The sequence below is a fragment of the Mus musculus genome, chromosome X (assembly GCF_000001635.26).
Source record: "Mus musculus strain C57BL/6J chromosome X, GRCm38.p6 C57BL/6J".
Lineage (NCBI taxonomy): Eukaryota > Metazoa > Chordata > Mammalia > Rodentia > Muridae > Mus > Mus musculus.
In genome coordinates, this window is record NC_000086.7 from 169,253,867 (window position 1) to 169,275,861 (window position 21,995).

At 38.6% G+C, this 21,995-nt stretch overlaps 1 protein-coding gene across 7 annotated transcripts in view; it reads left to right on the forward strand.

Annotated features, from left to right (window-relative positions):
- The window catches only part of Arhgap6 (Rho GTPase activating protein 6), a 509,347-nt gene that overhangs the window by 458,773 nt on the left and 28,579 nt on the right, over positions 1-21,995 (forward strand). For all 7 annotated transcript variants that reach the window (XR_003952996.1, NR_109847.1, XM_006528694.1 and 4 more), the window contains 3 exons: positions 2,620-2,770; positions 3,786-3,934; positions 11,557-11,736. Coding sequence is in view for 5 of the 7 variants with exons in the window: in XM_006528694.1 (XP_006528757.1) it covers positions 2,620-2,770; positions 3,786-3,934; positions 11,557-11,736 (480 nt within the window). In the remaining 2 variants the exon portion in view is untranslated. The remainder of the gene's footprint in view (positions 1-2,619; positions 2,771-3,785; positions 3,935-11,556; positions 11,737-21,995) is intronic.

Sequence of the window (21,995 nt, forward strand, 5' to 3'; positions counted from 1 at the left end):
GAAACTATTTGATAAAAATGTCTCTGAAGCAGGAAAATGGGAGACTCAAAAGATGCCTAACTAATCAGGAAGTGGTAATAAATAGAAAATAACATGGTATTGGCCAATTTTACCAAAATATGATAGGAAAATGCCTTATACTTTCTTATCCACTCTGATGCTACATTTATGCCATTACTTTTGCAGAAATAAATGCTTTATAAGACTCTATGGAAGCATTGGTCCATGGTTCATTTTTTATGATAAGACTATTCCTTATTTTTTCCAGTCTCACACTACATTCTTGTGGTGGAAATTTGATATTAGATTGTTAAAGAAATCTTCTTTTGATCAGAAAGGTATTTGGGGTTATGATGGCTTTATAAAAGGCAAGCCATTCTTTAGCACAACTCATTTGCTGACAAAGGGCAGTTATAATTCTGTTTTCTCCTATTGATTGCAAGAGAAGGAAATAAGGAACACAATTTAAAAGCTAAGCCAAGTAAAAATTTCAGTTGGATGAAGCTAAAAATTATTTATTCATATGTTGAAGTAAATACCCTATCATGTACCTTTTCATTGTTAAGATAAAGGTTTTTCTTTTTTCCTGACTGGTTTATTTGTATTTTTAATAATCACACAAGATGAATGAACATTTAACATTTAACCCCCACACTTGTAAAATGGAAAATTAATTGTTCAGCAACATCTTCTAGGCCTCACACCTATGTAAATTTAAGGAATACCTTTATTAATAATGTCTCATTGAATAACCTATCCAGCTGTAGTCCTCTTCACCCTTTCTTATAGGTAAAGGCTCTTTTCTGTAGCCTTATAGAGATTTAGAAATTTGATTCAAGATAACATGATTCACTAAATTCTTTCTACTGCTCACCTTTCTGCCATCTCTCATACTCTCTCTCTCCTGGGGGTTGGGTAGGTGTGTGTGTGTGTGTGTGTGTGTGTGATATGTGTGTGTGTGATATGTGTGTGTTCAGACAGTATCATGGTGTACCTCAACTATCTTAATTGCAGTAGTGCTATGGGCATCCTCTTCATTCTGGCTGTCTTGTAAATGCTGATGTAAAGTTGTCTTGAATAAATGAGCAGTTGAGGACAGTGATGAGTATTTTTACCAGGTAGACAGATGATGATTGCCAGAAATTATTCTTTAACAATTTTGGATGCATAAAAATGGTGAAAAGTCTTTGTGCAGGGATTTACTTAAGAATTACTCACTCAATGAGATGCAATTAGTGGTAACTTAGGACTATATTTGAGTATGACATATGCTTTAAGTCACTATTTTATGTTTTTATGCTACTTCTCCATACCCTGAACTTTTTTTTTTCAAAAAGAGCAAGGGCTTGGGAAATGGCTCTTGGTGTGTAAGCAGGAGGGCTGGAGTTCAGATCCCCAGCACCCACATAAAAAGCATGGTATGGCCATATGTGTATAACCTCAGCACTAGGGGTACACAAGCATAAGCACAGACAGAGGATCCCTTGAGCTCAGTGGCCTCCTAGCTTATTGCAACAAAATGCCAAACTCTCCAGGTTCAATTCAGTGAATGAGTTTGTCTAAAGGGAGTAAGAATTTCAGTGATAAAGGAAAACACCCAACATCATTCCCTGACCTCTATATCTCCTGTACCCACAGAGGGAAGGCGGGGCATATGAATGTTTAAAGTAAGGACTTGTCATTTGTGCTGTTACCAGCTTACCTTGTATCTCTACTAGTCTACCAAATCAAGGAGGCATAAGGACTTTGTCTCTTTATTTACAAATGTACTTTGAGGACCTATAATAGGGCTTGAAATCCAGCAAAATGTAATGAATCCTAGATGGAAGAATGAATGAATGAATGAATGAATGAGTGAATGAATGAATGAATGAATGACAGAGAACAATGCATAAGGGACACCAAGCTGTCAGAGATGAAAAGCAGAGCATAATATTATTATCATTTCTGTCACATTGTTACCATGTTTTTGTGCTGCTATCCATGTTAAGAGGCTTTGTATAGTAATTGAGGCAAAGAATCTTTCTGTTAACTGCTCAGAAAGCTACGCTAATAAACTAGAGATAAGTTTTATTTCAATGTGCGACCTATTAAGCCTTCATCATTCATATCTCATCTACATTATTAGTTTTATGACTTGTCAAATAATCTTGAATTTTTTGTTGGTATTCTAGTAAACTATCCAAATTCCAATATGATCTGTTTGGTGACATGCCCAAGTGTTGTGTAATAGTTCTCTCACATTTACACTTGACCTAAATTCTCTTTTAACCCTCAGCCCTTACTTACAACTTCCTGATTATTATTACCTACTTCCCTGAAAATATCACTGATAACACATACACAATGACTTTTGTAATAACACATTCATATTTATAAAGATATATATAGATAGGTATTCATAACTAATATGAATAAAGTCTATAGCTTACTTTCTTTTACTTTTTTTTTTGTCCTATGGAGACTTAATGCCAGACACTGTCCATGAAAATACTTCTCTTTGACAAACACTGAACACTAAGATTAGACGGTTCTAAGATATCATTGCTACATGACTCTTCTTGTTAAATTAGCCTTATGAATCTTATATAACTGTCTCTTGTACCATTGATTTTTCAGTTGCGTGAAGAATTTGACCGTGGGGTTGATGTCTGTCTGGAAGAGGAGCATAGTGTTCACGATGTGGCAGCCTTGTTAAAGGAGTTCCTTAGAGACATGCCTGACCCCCTTCTCACAAGGGAGCTATACACTGCATTTATCAACACTCTCCGTACGTAATAGAACCAGATTTGCGGGAAAGTATTCTGGAATACCAGGGTGTCCAGCTCACTCATGAAAATCTTCTTCATGTGTTTTCCGATAACTGGTTTTGCCTTTATTGGTCTCTAATGAATGGGCTATTTGGGGAATTTTCTGAGATAAACCCTAGGGAGAACTACTAAGAAGAAAGCTGGACTAAAACAAATGGGAAAAGCCAAGAAGAATTTCAGATGTTTTCAAATTACCCCAGGAAAGTAGAAAGTCCTATAAGTTGATGCTTTGAAGTACTGGCAAGAGTTTGCATTGAGTCAGTGCCTAAAAATGAATCATGGCTTCTGATATGAGGAAGGAGGGAGCCAAAGAATTCAGAGTAAGAGAGCAGTGAGCATTTCAGTGGAAGCAAAATGACACAGTTCAGTCACTACCCCTGCTTTCAAAATAGCTGTATCTGGCTATGCACACAGACACCAGATAAGGAGAAAGGATGGGGAGGAAAAGGGCAGTACCAGAGATGTGTTATCCTTCATACATCCCTTCTTTCAAGACAGCAATTCTGATGAGATTGTGGCTGACAAAGAAGACATAAATGTCTTGGGTGTGGCCAAGAAAAGTCTGTTTCTTGTATATTGTTCCTTGTATAAGAAGAACAAAGACCCTTAAATACATTATAAAAGATCTTGGAACATTAACCAATTCCCAACCACACTTAGTAGGTATTTATCTGTGTGCACTAAAGCCCACTAAGTTAGTCTGAGTAATGAATAGGGAAAAGTTTGGTAATGGAAATAAGGCAAATGGTATTAACTTTTTCACGATTTACCTAGATGTCAACCTTGTCTCTATATTTTTCATAGGGTTTTGTAGCTCTTCTACTAAAGTAGTAGGAAAAAATTGTGGAGACACTGAGTGGGGCTGGCCTAGGTAACCTCTTTCTTAATGTAGCAGAAAGGAAAACTGTCCTCAGTGCCCAAACAGTGTCAGCTCCTCTTGGTCTTACTTAGAGTACCTCTCTCTTCCTTCTGTAGTGTTGGAGCCTGAGGAACAACTGGGCACCTTGCAACTCCTCATTTACCTTCTACCTCCCTGCAACTGCGACACCCTCCACCGCCTCCTACAGTTCCTCTCCATTGTGGCCAGGCATGCTGATGATAATGTCAGCAAAGATGGACAAGAGGTATGCTGCTATAAAGAGAGTGTCTTCCTTTGGATTGTTCACCCATGCTTCTGTTACTGTTCAATATGACCATACATTTCAACTGAGAATCGGGCCAACCCAACATTTGCATTAATTACTTGTCTCCTAAATTCAACCAAAAACCCAACATAAGGAACTTAAGAAAGGAGGGGTCTGTTCATCATACAAGCAAGACATGGTTACAGGAAAAAGAAGCAGGCAGTCACAGGGTGTCTATAGTAAGAAAGAGGAGACAGGTGACTGCTGACAGTCAGCTTGCTTTCTGCATTTTATTCAGTGGGGACTGAATGATACCAACCTCATTTAGAGTGAATTGTCCCACCTCCATCTAATGTAGATTACACATCACTAACATGCCAAAAGATATGTAATAGTGCTGCCCAGTGCCTTCACCCAGGGGACAGTATCTGAAAACACATAAATTGCCGAACTCCTTGCTGTTTCAATGATGTCTCCAGATGAGGCTGCCCTTTTCCTTAAAGATGCTTTATCCAGTACTAAACTTCCCTTTGTGATGGGAACATAAACAATTAGCTATAGAAGAGTTGGAAATGTGTAAAATTAGGATGTGGGAGTGAGAAAAATTCTATTCTTGTAACTAACTGGCTTGACCTGTTCAGCTGACTTGGAACCAAAGCATGGCATCCCCTCTTATCTCAACAACATTACTGCAGAGAAGACCTTTCACTCCTTAAACCATGCCTCCAAAACTGGCATTTGCTGAATGAGATGGGCCTTCTATTCTGCTTTTAAATGGGGGGTATGGCGAGGAGTGGAGGTTCTGGTCTTGGCACTTTTTTTTTTTTTTTTTTGATTCTTAGTTCGTTTTTTTTTTTTTTTTTTTTGATCCTTAGTTCTTTTTTTTCACCTCTTTTTAAATTAGATATTCTCTTCATTTACATTTCAAATGTTATCCCCAAAGTCCCCTATACCCTCCCTGGCCCTGCTCCCCAACCCACCCACTCCTGCTTCCTGGCCCTGGCATTCCTCTGTATTGGGGCATATGATCTTAAAGACCAAGGGCCTCTCCTACCATTGATAGCCAACTAGGCCATCTATCCTCTGCTACATATGCAACTAGAGACACAGCTCTGTGGGGAACTGGTTAGTTAGTTCATATTGTTGATCCTCCTATAGGTTTGCCGACCTCTTTAGCTCCTTGGTTACTTTCTCTAGCTCCTTCTTTAGGGTGGTCTTGGCACTTTTAAGGCAGTGCCACATGAAGTCAACTATTAAAGGCACATTTGCAAAAGTCCTATGGATGATTTAGGCATATTCTAGTGGGAACTGGTCCCTATTCAGGACTAGTATGGTCCCTCCTTCCATATGAAATGTTGGGGGTTGTGTTTCTCTTTGGTTACACTCATACTTTCAGGAGATTTATAGTTTCACCATTGGTCTAAAGGCATGCTGCCTGCTGACTGAGACCCTATTAAATTCTCACCCTCATAGGAGAGCCTGCTTCCTTATTTGTTTTCACACAGTCACACTTCTCTCTAACTTTGGTTTTCCCTTGAGGCCTCAAACCCATTTATAGGTTATCATGCACTGTAAATCAACAAAAGGGAGCCAGGGGCATTCCAATCTTAACCATATGTGCTGTTGTTTATGTCCTTATTAAGCAGATCTCAGCCATATTAGGAACTCAGATCCATGCTTGTCAGATTTTGTTCCCATGGGGCATGGACACGTGAATTTTTTTCACCATACCTCCTTCTCACCAGGAGTATGAGAACAGAACTTTCCAGAGGTAGCCATTTTTCTCTGTAAAAGTTGTAATTAGTGAAACCCCCACTGGCTTCAGGTTTCATCATATGGTCCTGACACCTTATTTCAGCATACACAGCTCTTCCATGGCTATACTATAATTCTCATAATTGTTGCATAGTTACATTATCCGTCTGGGTGTCAGCCTTTATGGACTACAGAGATAATGGAAGCCATAGAGTCTAGAGGCTGAGTGGAAACAGAACCCTAATTGGAAGGTATGCCAATTGCCTCTCCGGTGTTCCTTAAGTACTATGTGAGAAGAAAAAAGCTGGGTCTTGGGTGATTGAGAAGTCATGGAGGAAAGCAAAAAGTCAAGTCCAACTTGCTACTATATTACCTTTTAAAAATAATTTTCAGTCACACAGTTTTCAGTTCAAAGCTCAACAAGACTCCATTATTCATGTCGCAAAGAAGACAATATAGATTGAAATATAGATTATTATAGATTAGAATATAAATGAAAATATAGATTAATTTTAACCTGCTAGGATCATAGCTACTATTTATGACTCCCCCATAATATTTTGGTTTTGTGCCAAAGTACTTAATCCTTATAATAGGCAAGATAAATACCATTGTGCCCACTTTTCAGGGGTGGAAACTGAGAGACAATGGCTAGGTAACTTAGCCCATGTCCTCCAGGGAACTTCCACTTATGGTAATATAAGTGGCACATTTGTATAGTTTACAACTCTGTAGATGTGCCATATACCCTGTAGATTTGCAGCGTTTTTAAGACAATACCCCAGTAAGTAACAGAAAAAAGCTCTTGCAGAAGGATCTCTTTCAGTCATCTATATGAAGTAATAATGGTTGATGATCAGATGGATTTTGCAACTAGTGAATGTCCAGCTGTCTTTAACTATAGTCAGTCTAAGTTACTGAATTTTTAAAAAGCAGGAAAAACTGAAGGGCAACATCACTTCCTTGGACAGGTTTAGCAGATTAGTTCTGAATGCTTCTGTGGGCAGATTCTCCATTCTGCTAAGATATGAAATTTGATAGCATTATGAAACAGATGATATAATTTTTGCTGTAGATTAATGTCACACACAGAGAGGGGGGAGGAGGAAAGAGAAAGAGAGAGAGAGAAGAGAGAGAGAGACAGAGAGATAGGAGAGGAAAGATGAGTTTTAGGAAGCTTCTATATCAAAGGCAATAGAGAAAACAGGAGTCTAGAAGGTGGAGGACAGAGGACAGAAGATAAACAAAATCAAGGAATGTAGTATCAAATCTCATCAGACACTGAGCAAAGGTATAGTCATGACCTAGAAGACCTGCGAATGGGTTCTTGGAGAAGGCTGTGTAAAAGCCACATTTTAAATAGCTTATGGGAAATTGAGAAGTTGGGCCATGTAAGCATGGCATAGGAATAAAAGTTAGTAAGGGTAGGGGTAGAGGAACATAGGAGAAGTTCTTTGCTTAGACTATTGTTGAATGAACAGGTAGGGAACCAGAATGGGCAGAAGCAAATAGGAGGGCAAACTACCACACTGTAAATTGGGGTCAAAGGACAGAGCATTTGTCTATCTCTTCTACCTATTTGTTAGTTTGTGTTAGCCATTTTTAAAAAAAAAAAAAGTCTGGAGGCTCACAACACTTTGTCATAGCCCCATCTTTGTGAAAGAGGAAGAGGAGGAAAAGCAGAGACAAGGCTGGGGAAGGCCAACACTTCCTCATCTGCAATGTGAAACATCATGTCCTTTTTAAGATGTGCTTAAAATTCAGTGTACTCTTCGTTGGTAGTATCATGAAGATAATATACTAAAATGTACGTGTATATATTGAGAAAATTGCTGGTCTACCCATTGATGCTATGTTGGGGAAAATGGCGGTATTTTATTTAATTTGTTCTCTTGTGTTAATTTTGTTTTATTCCATTCTGTTAGGTTTGGTATTCTCTTTGCCACTTAGGGGAAAAAAAGAAATTTTCAGGTTTAAGAAACATTTCATTTCCCTTTAAAAAATATTATAGTAGGAATAAAATGTGTTATGACTAGGCATTTGTTTGGTCAGGTGATAGGTGGCATCAGGTTCTTAGAGGAACTGTATAAAAAGCAACAAGAACCATTTTAGAGCTATACTTATTGATCTTTGAGGAGGTGTTTGCTTCTAGAACATGAAAAGTTGGCTTTGGAACATCAGCAAGATTCGGCCTCCCTTGCCTCAACCTCCTCTAGTGTTGCCTTAAAGCTCATTTTCCCTTCTGCCCATGATGTCACAGAGTCTGTCACAGAAATTGGATAGGGCAAAGTACACTCATGATGTACAAAAGGCTGGCATAAGCACAGCTGTGTGGTTTCACTCCCTATAGTTCCACCTACTCCTGACTCTCAGATTTACTGTCCCATTATCTATAAAATAATGACCACAGCACAGCTGCTTTACACATAAGCTTATCTAGAGAAAGAGCTGAGTATGTCTGTAGAAAGCCCCTAGATATGATGTCTGGACACACTGGACTTTTAATACATGTGAGCTATTTATATGGTGCTTAGAAATGATCTGGGATGCTTACTTAGTGAAGATAGAAGATTTCCTGGAATTGGCTAGCTAACTAAATCATGCAATAATAACCTATTTTTTAGTGTTCCTATTACCTACAGAGACCATATATATTTTAATTTAGTAAGTAAGTAATGTGCATATGAGTACATATTAAAATATGGGGAGCAAAGGTTGGAGATAACCAAAAGCAAGTCTCCCTCACAGTTTCAAAAACAGCAAAACAAAACATAAAATGGGGAGAACAAACCACAGCAGCTGGGGCTGCAGCTGGAATCCATGTGCAGTTTTACAGATGGATAGTATTGCATTCCCAGAATAGCAACCAGAGAAGGAGAGAGCGGAAACAGAGCTCTGGATTGTCCTTGTACTAAACATTCTTTCAAATGAAAACAAAATCTTCAGTTTCTTCATGTTGAGAGAGAGGCGGGGGAACCCCAAATTTTACTTTTAAGAGGGATGGGAAAGCTTTCCTGATGCCTCCAAGTTCTGAAAGGAGAAACTGGAAAATGACACGTATTTTATTTTCTCCTTAACCATGAATTTCCAAGAAGAGGATTGAAAACTAGAATGAAAACTTATGAGGCTTCATGCCAGTGAAATAAAACAAAGACCAAGAAGCTAAAGGTCCCAGAGAAAAGGCATTGCCTCTTTGATTTTGTGAAGTTTACCACAGGGAATACTTTTCCTTGGTGGTGACTTGTTTGCCTGAAGACCTTGCCTTCTAAAAATAAAGCACTCTGAGTTCTGTGGTGAGCTTGCTGCACAGTACTTCCACCAGTTCAATGCTTCACATGGGAAGACCCAGGGCTCCATGAGGATTCCTGATTCCTATGCAGGGCAACCGCAGAAGGTACAGTATGGATCTTACTGGGGTTGGAGTTGCATCTTTATCCTGACAATAATCAGCATTTTCAGCCGATGTTAACGAGAGAAATGAACATTCAGAGACCAATAGTTCTCACTAGGGGAAATTTGCCCTACAGGTACACAAATCCCCATGTGGAAACACCTGTGGTTGGCACAACTAAAGGTGAAGGGAAGCTACTAGGATTTAATGTTCTAACTCAATAGCCTACCATGCATAGGACAGTACCCGAAGCAAAGAACAGTCTTTCAGTAAATTTCACTACTGCCATGATAGATAAACACTCAATTAGAGATATTTAGACTTTCCTTCCCATTTAGGAAAAAAAAAAGGCAAGTAAGTAAAAGGATTACCAAGCTTTTAAAAATGCTCATATTCCTGATTGTAATAATTTAACATAGAGAAATGACTCCGAAGACAGTGCTCAGCCAAACACATAATATGTCTTTTTGTAGATATTTCTGTACCTTATTTATAGTAACAGAAGACTAAAAATGACAGAAAGGCGTATCACTTGGCTGTGGTTAAAAGAAATCATGATCAGTTTTGTGCAATGGGATGCTTACGGCCCAGAAAAAAAGGAAGAAGGAAAATTGTTTGAAATTGGGAGATTGATGCAACATGTTAGTAAGAGACAACAAGCCAGTTACAAAATAGGCTACATAGTGAGACTCTAGCTTTCAGGGGAAAAAACCCAATAACTACACCATGGCTGTCTGTGCCAACAGGAACTTAGGAAAGCATTTGAACAACTAGATCTGGAGATTGGTGGAATGAAGATTACTTCGTTTCTACATGCTTGCCCTAGCTCTCTACTTATCAACACGTGGAACATGAGTTTGTTTTTATTAAAAAAGTACTTTTGTACCTAAAGAGTAGTTTGCTGCCTTCATTCTGGGCTTCCTTGATAGTGCAACCCCTACTCACCCTGTGTCTTCCTTTTTTGTCTCTGCTTCGAGAGTGTTTGAAGAAGCATCTGCACTGACTGTTTTAGCTGCAACCCTGCAAATGCTCTGATCTAAACCCCCAGAAGCACACGCAAACCTAGTCCAAAGGGAAGTGAAGAGAACGGCATGGTGAACATCTGTCACAGGAGATCACACTTGAAACTAATCTCACATTCCTTCCCAGCCCGTTTCTCTTATTTTCCAAATATCTATCTCATTCTTGGTTGTTTTATATCAGATGCCCCTTAAGGGTGTTTAGGTCTAATGGATCCCTCCATATTCCTTGCCTATTTTTGATCTGTTTCTGTTACTGTGACTTAAGTGTGGAATCCTCACCTCCAGTGCGAGTACAAGGTCCCACGTGATCTCTCCCCAATGCTGTTTCTAAGGCAATAGATCGCTCTTTCAAACAGGCAAATATGTCCACTGCGCTTTTGTGTGCTCCACTGTGAAAATGTTTCTTACCCAAGAGACTCTTCTTTTCACCAGAAATAACTCTTTCCTCTTTTACAGACTCTCTCTCTCTCTCTCTGTCTCTGTCTCTGTCTCTGTCTCTCTCTCTCTCTCTCTCTCTCTCTCTCTCTGTGTGTGTGTGTGTGTGTGTGTGTGTGTGTGTGTGTGTGTGTGTGTGTGTGAATGTCCTGGGGTCTCTGGAGTTGATAAGATTCACTTTTGTACTCAATACCTGGGAATGACAAGATAATTTTCTTTCTAGAATGTGAGCCTTCTAAAATGAGGACTGTGCTATAATGGTTGCTATAAATGTTGAAAATAAGTCTGACCAAAGAAAAATGTCAAACCTAGGGTAGGAATATGCTGAGCAGATGGATCAGTGAAGAAGGTATGGATTGACAAAGGGACAGATAAAGAGACACGTTGATAGATGATTGCTGAATATCAATATTTTTTTTACTGTTTTTTTTATTTATTTACATTTCAAACGTTATCCCCTTTCCCGGTTTCACCTCCACAACCCCCCTACCATCCTCCCTCCTCCTGCTTCTATGAGGGTACTCACCCACCCATCCACTCCTGCCTCACTGCCCTAACATTCCCCTACACTGGGTAAGGCATTAAGACTTCACAGGATCTAGGGCCTCCCTTCCCATTAATGCCTGATAAGGCCACCTCTGCTACATATGTATCTGAAGCCATGGGTCCCTCCACATGTACTCTTTGGTTGGTGGTTTAGTCCCTAGGAGCTCTGGGAGGGAACATCAATATTTTTAAGGACAAATGGATTGGCGATGTTGAATAGGAAGTTTTACAATAAACACTTAAGAATTGCAACATTTTAATTAATGTGCTATTAATATGACCATTGAAATTTTATCCTCAACCCAAATTAGGAATCAAATGGAATATTATCATTCCCTTTTTGATTTAGACAAAGGTGATATTTTCATGCAAGGAAAAATTACTAATGAAAATATGTCATAGCTTATTTAACCACCCAGAATTTTAAAGGGCAACATAAAATTTGATAATCTTTTTGTTTTCTTCACCCATAGGTTACTGGGAACAAAATGACATCTCTGAACTTAGCCACTATATTTGGACCCAACCTGCTCCACAAGCAGAAGTCATCAGACAAAGAATATTCTGTTCAGAGCTCAGCCAGAGCTGAGGAGAGCACAGCCATCATAGCTGTGGTACAGAAGATGATTGAAAATTATGAAGCCTTGTTCATGGTAAGTGGACTTTCAGTGGCGATACATCTCAGTGATTTGATTATTAGTTGCCTGTGGTGGTAGAAATGGAACTCAGGTTTTTCGCTTTCTGTTTCGCTGTGCTGGCTATGAGTAAATCATTGTATGTTAGGCAGTTTTGCTCAAACAGAAATTTCTATTACTCTGGTGTCACTACAAAAGTTTGTTTCCATGTCCTAGCCATCGCATAGGAAGTATAAACTTCATTTCATTGCCCCTTATATAATAATCACATGTAAAGATTTAGCCACTGACAAAACAGTAGTTCTTGCTCAAAATATTAGTAAAACACTCCTTTTGAAGTTATGTTATCTCTGTGAATTTATCTGTCCATAACCAACCATGCTGACATGATTTCTCCAAGGTCAATCTTGACATGGCACCTCCTGTATGAAATGACACCTTTCTTTCTATGTCACTTCCCATGTCACTTCCCATGCCACTTATCTGTCCCCCGAAGCCCATTTACCATTTTTATTTATGTTTATCTTGCTCAGCATTGTGTTGCAGTCATGTATGGCCATTTCCTCTAGTAGATTATAAGTGTATTCACAGCAAGGACTGTGTCCTTGTTATCTCCTCTCTGTATCCTCTGTACACTTTTCGAAGGTCCTTCCTCTGTTAGACACTCAGTGAATAATTTCTTTTTGATTTGTATTGAATTACATGTTCCTATTTTCCTTCATAAAAGTTCATTGCTTGCTCACACAACCCTTGAAACATCAGAACAAAAGCAATTTTCTTCTATTTCTGTTCTCTACTCAGACTGCATGTCAATTTTTACAGGAATGTTCTCCATTTTTTTTTTGCCATTTCTCTTATCATTTGTAAATGAAATAAAGCCTGCCTATTCCACTAGAAAAGTAGTTCTTAACCTGGGAAGTTGCAACCCCTTTGGGGTCACCAAAGACCACTGGAAAACACAAATATTTACATTACAATTCATAACAGCAGCAAAATTACAGTTGTGAAGTAGCAACAAAATAATTTTATGGTTGGAGGTCACCACAGCATGAAGAGCTATACTGAAGGGTCACAGCTTGAGGAAGGTTGATGATCATTGCACTAGGGCCCTTTGTGGTCCCTTCAATTTAGAATGCTAGCTACCTCCTCTAAATCTCCTGAAGAATTGATCTATACTTACATGCTTAAGAGTTGCTTTATCACCATGTTTGTCTTATACCCATTTATTCTGGATATTTAAATGCCAGTGATTTGGAATAGCTTCCCTATTTGTCTTACCTGTGTGATTGAGAGCAAGTTATTCAGTACCCCATAAGCATTAATTAAACTCATGTGTAATGGGAAAACAATCTAATTCTTAAAATTATGGCCAGAATCATTTGCTCTGAGAAAGAATTACACAGACTGTAAATTTCAGTCCAATTGCTAATTAATAATTAATATTTGTTTGATAACATGAGATGGCTTAGAATCTCAGTATTTTAGCACTAGAGACATATGTATCATAATGTTTTATCACACACTTGGTAGACTGCCTCATAGAAGGTGACTTGGGAACCCCACATCCTGTACTGCAAGATTCTGTTATATCTAGGCTTTTAAAGTATATTTAAAAGGAGTGTCCATCATATGCACTCAATTCTATTGGCCAGAACTTACCCACAGATTATATTTAACTGCAAGGGAAGTTGGGAGTTGTACTTGGGATAGAAGCACAGATGGAAGAGGAAATACATTTACCACAGTGAATAACAGTGGCATCTTACTCCCCATTGTGATTCTGAAGCATTGTCTCTGTGTTGCACATGGAAAGCTCTCAAAAATGTTGAATTAGTCATCAACTATATAAATTTCACACTTCGGTCCAAAACCTCATAATTAATTACATATTTGGATGAATCAAATGTCTGAACTTCTCAATATTTTCATCAAGTTTTAAGTCACAGATCATCTTGCCAAGTTGTCTTGGCATTACTTCATGTTCTCTGGACTTTTTTTTTTTTTTTAACAAAATAATATCTCTCATCAATCTTAATTCTAGTCTCTAAATTCTGTATTCTAAGTGAAGTTTTCCTTTATATGAAACCACAAACCATGGAATTTTTTTCACCTCAGACACTAACCAAATCCTTCCTGATCTCCTTGAAAGGCGGAGGCCATTGTAATTATGTCATCCCTCTTTTCTCTACTTCCTGCCACCTGCAAGGTCAGGACATCAGCAAAACATCAGGATTCTGTCTCTTGTGATGCTTCCCAAACCTGTCGTTGTTTTTATCATTTTCTGCAGAGATTAGTGTTGAGATTCTCTTGAGCATTAATGAATATTTTATGTGCACAAGTTATGGTTTCTGTTTCTTAAAGAAACTCATCTTATGAGCTTATCTAAAATCCAATCCCTCCACCCTCACTCCACTATTCCTGCTATGACTCCTCTGCCTATTGCTAACACACACACACACACACACACACAAGAGAGACAGACAGACAGACAGACAGAGACAGAGAGAGAAAGAGACAAAAGAGACAGAGAGATAGACAGAGACAGGCAGAGACAGACAGAGATAGAAACACACACACATACACACACACAGACCACCCTGACTTCATATTCACCCTCTTCTTTATCTCCTTAGAAGTCCCCACCAGTAATACAGAACATCGCTCATTTTTCTCTTTTGCTGTGCTTATCCTCACTAAGTTGCAATGTTTTCTGGTCCATGTAGTTATTACTGCTGTGCCAATGGCGTCGAAGAAATAAGATAAACACTTATTAGGTTCATGAGTGACTTGATAGTAGCTGTGTGATGTATGATTTCTTTCTCTCAAGTCCTTACTCATACATGTGGGAAAAGTTTTGGCATGCAAAAATTAAGTATACTTGTCTTAATGTAAGTTAACCATTGGTATAATCATGTCTGATATCCTTAGATGGACTATGGAAAATAAACTGAAAATGAAAAGGACAGTGGGAGAAATGGAAGGGGAGAAGGGCATAGATCCCAAATCAGGGTCTGTAAAAATAAAATGAAACCAGAAAGCTTGACTGCAGTCCTGTCTCTGCTCTGTTACATGACCTCATCTTTGGTTTCTTTTTCTTTAGTTATCACGAACTAGTGTTAAATGAATGCTAGCCACGTCCTTTTTTTAGGTCTAACATCTATGTTGTTTGGTGCTCCAGAACTGACTTCTCCTTTTATATTTCTTAAAAGCCTAGAAAGAAAATTAATTTCATCACATATTTTAAATTCTCTTGCCATTCACTGTCTTTCAGAATGCTTTCAGTTATACCAAGGATCATGGAAGTTCATACATTTGAGTGGATAAATATTCAACATAATATTCAAGCATACAATTTTGTCTGGTATTTTGATTTTTAAAAAATTATTTTAGGGTAATCGCTACCCCCAAATAGTGATGGAGCTACACAGACAGAACCTGTCAGCTGACTCTTCATAGTCCCTGGCAAGGTTTATGAGCTGGGAAAGGTATAAACTGCTATCATTGACATTAGAAATGCAAGTTTATTAGCAGAGAGAGAGTGCTGTGAGCTTTTCCTTAAAAGCACAAAACACCCTGCAAGCAGGCATTCCACAGAACTGGTGGAAAAGATCTAGAAACCCCAAGAAATCTACCTTCTAAATGCTGTTCTGAATGTCCTTCATTTTCTAATGCTGAGCATGTTTCCTATGTGACCCGAATATGAGGAAATGGGAAATGAGAAAAGGAAAGAACATAGCTTTGAGTCACAGTATTAAAGAGACATCTAAATTCAGAAGATATTGTGATTCAAGACTAGCATCTGCGGTTATACCTAAGTGACAGAGTCCTTACCCTGTATGTACGGGGTCTTGGATTCTGTCCCCTCAAGCCACAAGAATATGGGGTTTTGTTTGTTTGTTTGTTTGTTTGTTTGTTTGTTTTAGGAGTCAGATTAGCCACATGTTTTTAAGTCTTCAGAAACAGGTCCTGCTAACAGTCTTCAAGGTCACGGGCAAAGTGTAATATAGTAGCTTATGTTTATAATATTACTGCCTAGGGGACTGAGTCAAACACATTCTCAGGCTGCTAGCTGCCAGTCTCAGTTATAGAGTGAATTCCATGACAGCCCAGGTTATTGTTTAAGACTCTATGTCAGCAAAGATTATAATAGTAGTACTCAAACTTCACTGTTGTGTAGAATTTGCAAGGAATCTTGTTAGACATTCATATTCCTAGGCTACTTTTTAGAAGATAGAATTAAATATCACAGGGCCCAGGAATCAGTACTTTCTAATGAATCCCTTCAGGAGAGATTCCTATCATGCCTAGGGAAACCACATATTGGGAAATACAGATTGGGTGGAAAGACCATGACCTTTGGGGTTAGTTATCAAAATTCAGATTGCCTCCAAGCTCTCTCTGTGTGTGTGTGTGTGTGTGTGTGTGTGTGTGTGTGTGTGTAATATAACCTCTGACCCTATAATTAACTTCTCTAAGCCTTCATCTCCTGTAAAAAAAAATTAGATTAAAGGGCTTACTTTGCATGACTTTTTTGAAGGACATGTCATTTAGAAAAGGTATGTATCACAAGACTGACATATATTGGGCTCAAAAATCAAAGTACTGCTGTTATGACAAGTAATATGGCATCTAGTTATCATGCACATTCAGATGCTGCCTTGGAAAAAAGCCAACTGGCCATTGCAAAAAATACTGTCACCTGCTAGCATGTATGCATATTCCTATTCCCTTCCCCATGCTTCTTTTATTTTTCTTTCCATAGCATTGATAACTTTTTCTATTGTTTTGTTGAGACCGTGTTTCTCTGTGTAGTCTTAGCTGTCTGGGAACTCCCTCTATAGACCAGACTGGCCTTGAATTCGCAGAGATCCTCCTGCCTGTGCCTCCCTTGTGCTGGGATTAAAGGTGTACACCACCACCACTTGGCCACATTGATAGCTTTTTTAGTCATTCCATAATTAACTTATTTATGGGTTCATTGAAACCAAATAGAATACAAATCTTACTATGGCATGTATTTTGTTTCCTTGTTAATACATGGTATCCCCATATACTCCAGGTTAGCCTTAAGCTTACATTTCTTCTGCCTTATCCTTTCCAGTGCTAAGAGTTCAGGCATGCACCATTAGGCCCAATGAAAAGAGAGATTTTAGGTTGTTCTGACACCCACAGCATCTAGAAAGTACTTGGCAGAAGATAGCATTCAGTAATTATGTCTTGAATACTGTGACTCTACTGCCAGGAAAAGAAAATGTATTTTTATTACTCTTTTGGTCCAGTGCCCTACCCCCACAATCCCTATACTTTTAAATCATGAGTCTCTGTGTCTGTCAACAGCTATTTAAAAATTGGTTAACATAAAATGGTACTTTCTGAAAACACCAGAAATAGAAGATGAGAATCATTTGTTTGCAGAAAGGATTGTTGGTATCCCAAGTGAAAGGCATTCACAGAGGAAATCACTGACACGCTCGCTATCTGGTCTGCAGCTGATGCTCCTGTGAGAGATGGAGCCCAGTGAATGTAACTCCTGACTCTGGGAATTAAGGAGAGTCTCAGAGTGGACTGGAGAAGCTCTAGGTTTGCGCTAAGGGCTGATATTACATGGACGTTTTTAGGAAAGGGCAAGGAAGAGAAGATGCACTGGAGACATCCTAAATACAGTGGAAATGTGGAAAAGAAACATATTCTCATTTCATTGCTTGTCAGCCCAAGCTGGAGAAGCAATAAGGGCACTTGGGAAATTTTAAATGCACACAACTGGCAGCAAAGGTCAGAAGACATGCAAATTTATGAAGCAATCCATATTTTAAAGTATATTTTATGAAAAAAAAATTTAGTTTAACAAAGGTCAGAAGCTATAGTGAGGTTCCCACAAGCTCAGCTGGGAGACAAATTGTGCTTTGTGTTCTTTTCATTCCTCAGCGTGGATTGCATTTCTCTAGACTCTCTTTGTGTGCCATTGAAAGGCTGTCTTCTAAGTTATCAAACATGAAACCACCCCAGGCAATGCATCCCTCTGACTGTATATGCTTTCTGTTTCCATACCAAGAGAGTAAAGTTACCCACCAGTTGTATGTCCCAGGTTGAGCTATGAGTCAACATCAGCTTCTCTAGATATTACCAGCATTCCATAAGGAGTAAGGCAAGTCTGTACGCCTAAGCAATGCCATGACTAAGTAGTCTATTTCCAAAGCATAATGCCTTGCCACGGGGAAAAAGTAAGAGAGGAACTTTGATTCAGAATCTTGGATAAAGAAGCTTATTGTTGGCAAAGAAGGAGGGTAGAGCCAGGAGATCTTTAACAATCTTCCTCAATATCTCCAAGCTAGTCAAAGCATCTTCCTACTTCATGTTTAAGCCAGCAGGTATGTCCAGTAGCCAGTCTGAGTTCCTGCTGGGGCTTTGCTCACCTGTCCTTGTCTGCAAAGACACAACACTTTTTCTGTTGACATCATATCCAGGAAGAGAGAAGAAACCATTACTCCTGAGCGTTTCGATTGCCTTTCACCTGTTGCCATGGAGCTAACTTTTTCTTTCTTTCTTTCTTTCTTTCTTTCTTTCTTTCTTTCTTTCTTTCTTTCTTTCTTTCTTTCTTTCTTTCTTTCTTTCTCTCTCTCTCTCTCTCTCTCTCTCTCTCTCTCTCTTCCTTCCTTCCTTCCTTTCTTCCTTTCTTTTCTTTCTGTCTTTCTTTCTTTCTTTCTTTCTTTCTTTCTTTCTTTCTTTCTTTCTTTTCATCATCCTTGAACAAATTCTTTGAATCTTTCACTATGTTTGTTCACTAAGGTTCTTCAATTGCTCAGAATAAAAAAACACCTTCTAGAAATATTCATTGAAGTCAGGGTGTTATAGATCATACCTTTAATACCAACATTCAGGAGACCGAGTCAGGAGGATTCTTTTGAGTTTGAGGACACCTTGGGCACTATGGTGAGTTCCAGGTCTGAGGTACATACAGTCTGAGAACCTGTTTTTAAAAACAAAAGCAAAGAAATAATTACCAAATTGAGCTCCTCCTTTACCTCCACCTACATCCAGATGCTTCTAAAATAATGAACCGCTTGTCACAAGAGAGTCACACAAAATGTTTCACATTGATTTTGACCTTATTTGAGCTTTTGCAATCCTTAACAGCCAAAGTGATTCCTTTCAGCTTGTTAGCTAAAATGTACCAATCATGACTTCCAGTGGCATTTACTTTTGCTGGGGAGTGTTAAGAATTTGAAATGCCAAAGCATTCTTCTTGGTCAAGTGCAAAGGGCTGGATTGCTGTGGAACACCCAGTGGTGTATATGGCAGGGCTGGGTCCTGGGAACTGCTGTTCAGGGAGCACCTAATGGTTTGTTAGAGAGAAAACTTTTTCCCTCTTGCTGGTTTATGGAATAAACTACCTCATAGCAGTTAGACTCTAGGCAATCATTCAAGGTTTCATTTTTAATTTGATAGGGTAGATTTTAATTGTGACAGTTTTATTCCTTCATATTTGCAGTGTTTACATTTTTTTTTCCTCTGAAGCAAGGGAGTACAAAGTTCTTCTGATTTTTGGAATAACATTATGCGTTGAAAGAACACATTAAAATCTAAGGAGTTGAGTCTCCTGATAAACACAGCCATAAATGGTACCCCTAGAAAATGGCTAAAATTACCAAATCCTTGACTAAAATCCAATTGAGATTTTGATGGCAAACAATGAATTCAGTGAAGGATCATTTTGAACCAGTTGGGTTTTTGTTTGTTTGTTTGTGCTGTTTTCATTTCAACACATGGAGTAGTTTGATGAAGAAGTCTGTTTTTTTTTTCCTTGTGTTTCCCTTTTCAATATAAAGGAAAGCCTTTTCCCATAAGCTTGGTGCCTTGAGGAGTTTAATCAAGATTACACATATGATCTTGCCCTACTGTTAAGCAAGAGTAACTAGCAAAGCCTATCACAGTCCAATTCTACATCTGATACTATCCCTCCCTTCAGGAGACATGCCTTCTAGGATGTCCCAGTAAGAAGGCATGAAGTCTGATGTGGTTAATTTTTTTGTCAACTTGACACACATTGTCTTTGGGAAAGAAGAAACCACTTTGAGAAAACATCCTCACCAGATTGACCTATGGGATGGCCTGTGGGGCATTTTTTTGATTAATAATTGATGTGGAAGGGGCTTAGTCCAACTGGAAAAAAATGCTACTTCTGGGCAGGTGGGCCTGAATGTTATTCCCAGCCAGGCTAGGAAGACAGTGAGAAACACTCCTCCATGGCTCCTGCTTCAGTCCCTGCCTCTAAGTGTCATCTGTGAATTCCTGCCTTAACTTTCTTCAGTGATGCTGTAACCTGAGTGCTGTATGCCAAAATAACCCTTTTCCTCCAAAAGTTGAATTTGGTCATAGTGTTTTATCACAGCAATGGATATATTTCTCATGAAGCTTTTTCACTACTAGCCCTCCTTTCAATAAATATGGCGTTTTCAGATGTGTTAACCTTTGTGATAACTTGTTCTAAAGGAAAATGGGATGAGTAGGGCAAGCACACTGGATTGCAGATGCAAGCACGGGAAAGCACTTGACATGTCCCAGTTTGCCTTAATTATAAGCAGCACAACCAGAAACAGACCTCAAAAGCTGTGGAGTCAGATACTTCTTAGACAGCAACTCCACCCCTGTGAGAGTGAGCAGACACATTCATTTACTATTAATTTAGGGACTTAATAAATGAACAGAAATCCAGTTTAAAAAAAAAAACCCTGCTAGGAAACACTTGTGCATACCTTTCCAAGGGTGAGGCAGCTAGGTATCACACTGTTCTTTGAAGCTGCTGTTGCCTGCTAGTTTATTTACTCGGGTTTTGCTTCCCTATGAAGTCCCTAAATTAATGGCAAATTAATGCTTATCCAATGTAATTGAGCCTGTAGTTTAAATATATTTTGATTAAGTGAAAGGTACAAATACAGAAAACGAGAAGTCACTGGAAAGGATGGCAGTTGCAGCTTATGATGTGAGCATTTGAAAATCCATTCAGGGCATCAATTCCATCTCCTTACGTTTGTTCCCCCACTGGATCCATTTTTTTTTTCACCATTCATCTAAAAAAAATGTTTCTTTTCTTATGAGTTCTAGAAGTTTCTTTATAACACTCTGTAACAAAAAGAAATTGGATTTAAAGGTAATAATAGTTAATCAATTCTATGTACTCATTAGTTCTGCAGACTACATAAGAAAACACTGTCAGCTCTGTAAGTTGTAGAGCCACATCCTTAACTATATCACTGTATGTATATGTAAATCCTTTCTCCAAGCCAAAATACTATCTTGGGACATTCAGAGAGAACCTATATATAGATTTATAGTCCTGTCCCATTTTATGTGCATTTGTTACCAAGGAAAAGTCACGTCTCCTACATAAAATAACCCTCAACAATTATAATTGCTTGGCAGTCAAGCCTAGTTGATTGAGTAAAAACTCAAAAAAATGCAGGATAGTACAACCAAATGACTGCACGTTATCTTTTAATAATGACACTTCCTGTATCATATTATAATAGTCCAGGTTATTCTGATCCTCCACACTGATAATCTGTCATTAGACAAACCACATAGTCTCAGGGACTTGGACTGCAGTGCTTGTGTCACTCTGAAGGCCATGCATGCACTCTTGTTTATTTTTCAGTGGGAACAGATTGGTGCTTGGAACAAAACTATGTACTACATAGCTAAGCATAAAACATTTTAAATTGAATTAACTATGAATATGTGAACATGTTCCTAATTTGCCTCTAGATGTATTTATAAAAATTAGTTCAAGATATACATTTTTAGCTTATATTATTTTTGCTTTGCTCATCTTTTTTTTTCCAGTGCTGGGAATCAAACTTAGGGTCTTACCCATCAGAGCACACACTCTTCCACTGAGCAGCTCCACCTCTTGCTCCCTTGACTTGGAGTTTTAATATGTAGCCCACATGTGGCCTCACACTTATGCCTTCTCCATCAGCCCTACAAATGCATGCATGCCACAATGCCCAGATGTGTTTTTTGTTTTTGTTTTTGTTTTTGTTTTTGTTTCAATCTCTCTTGCGGCCAACAGGATGGCTCAGTGAATAAAGTTGTTTTATAACACAAATCTCATTACCCACGTAGTGGAAGGAGACAACCAGCTCCCACAACTTGTCCTCTGACCTCCACGTGCACACTCACATCAAATACATGAATATAGAAAATAATAAAAATATTTCTCAGTACCCAAGGAGCTGAAGGGGTCTGCAACCCTATAGGAGGAACAATGATATGAACTA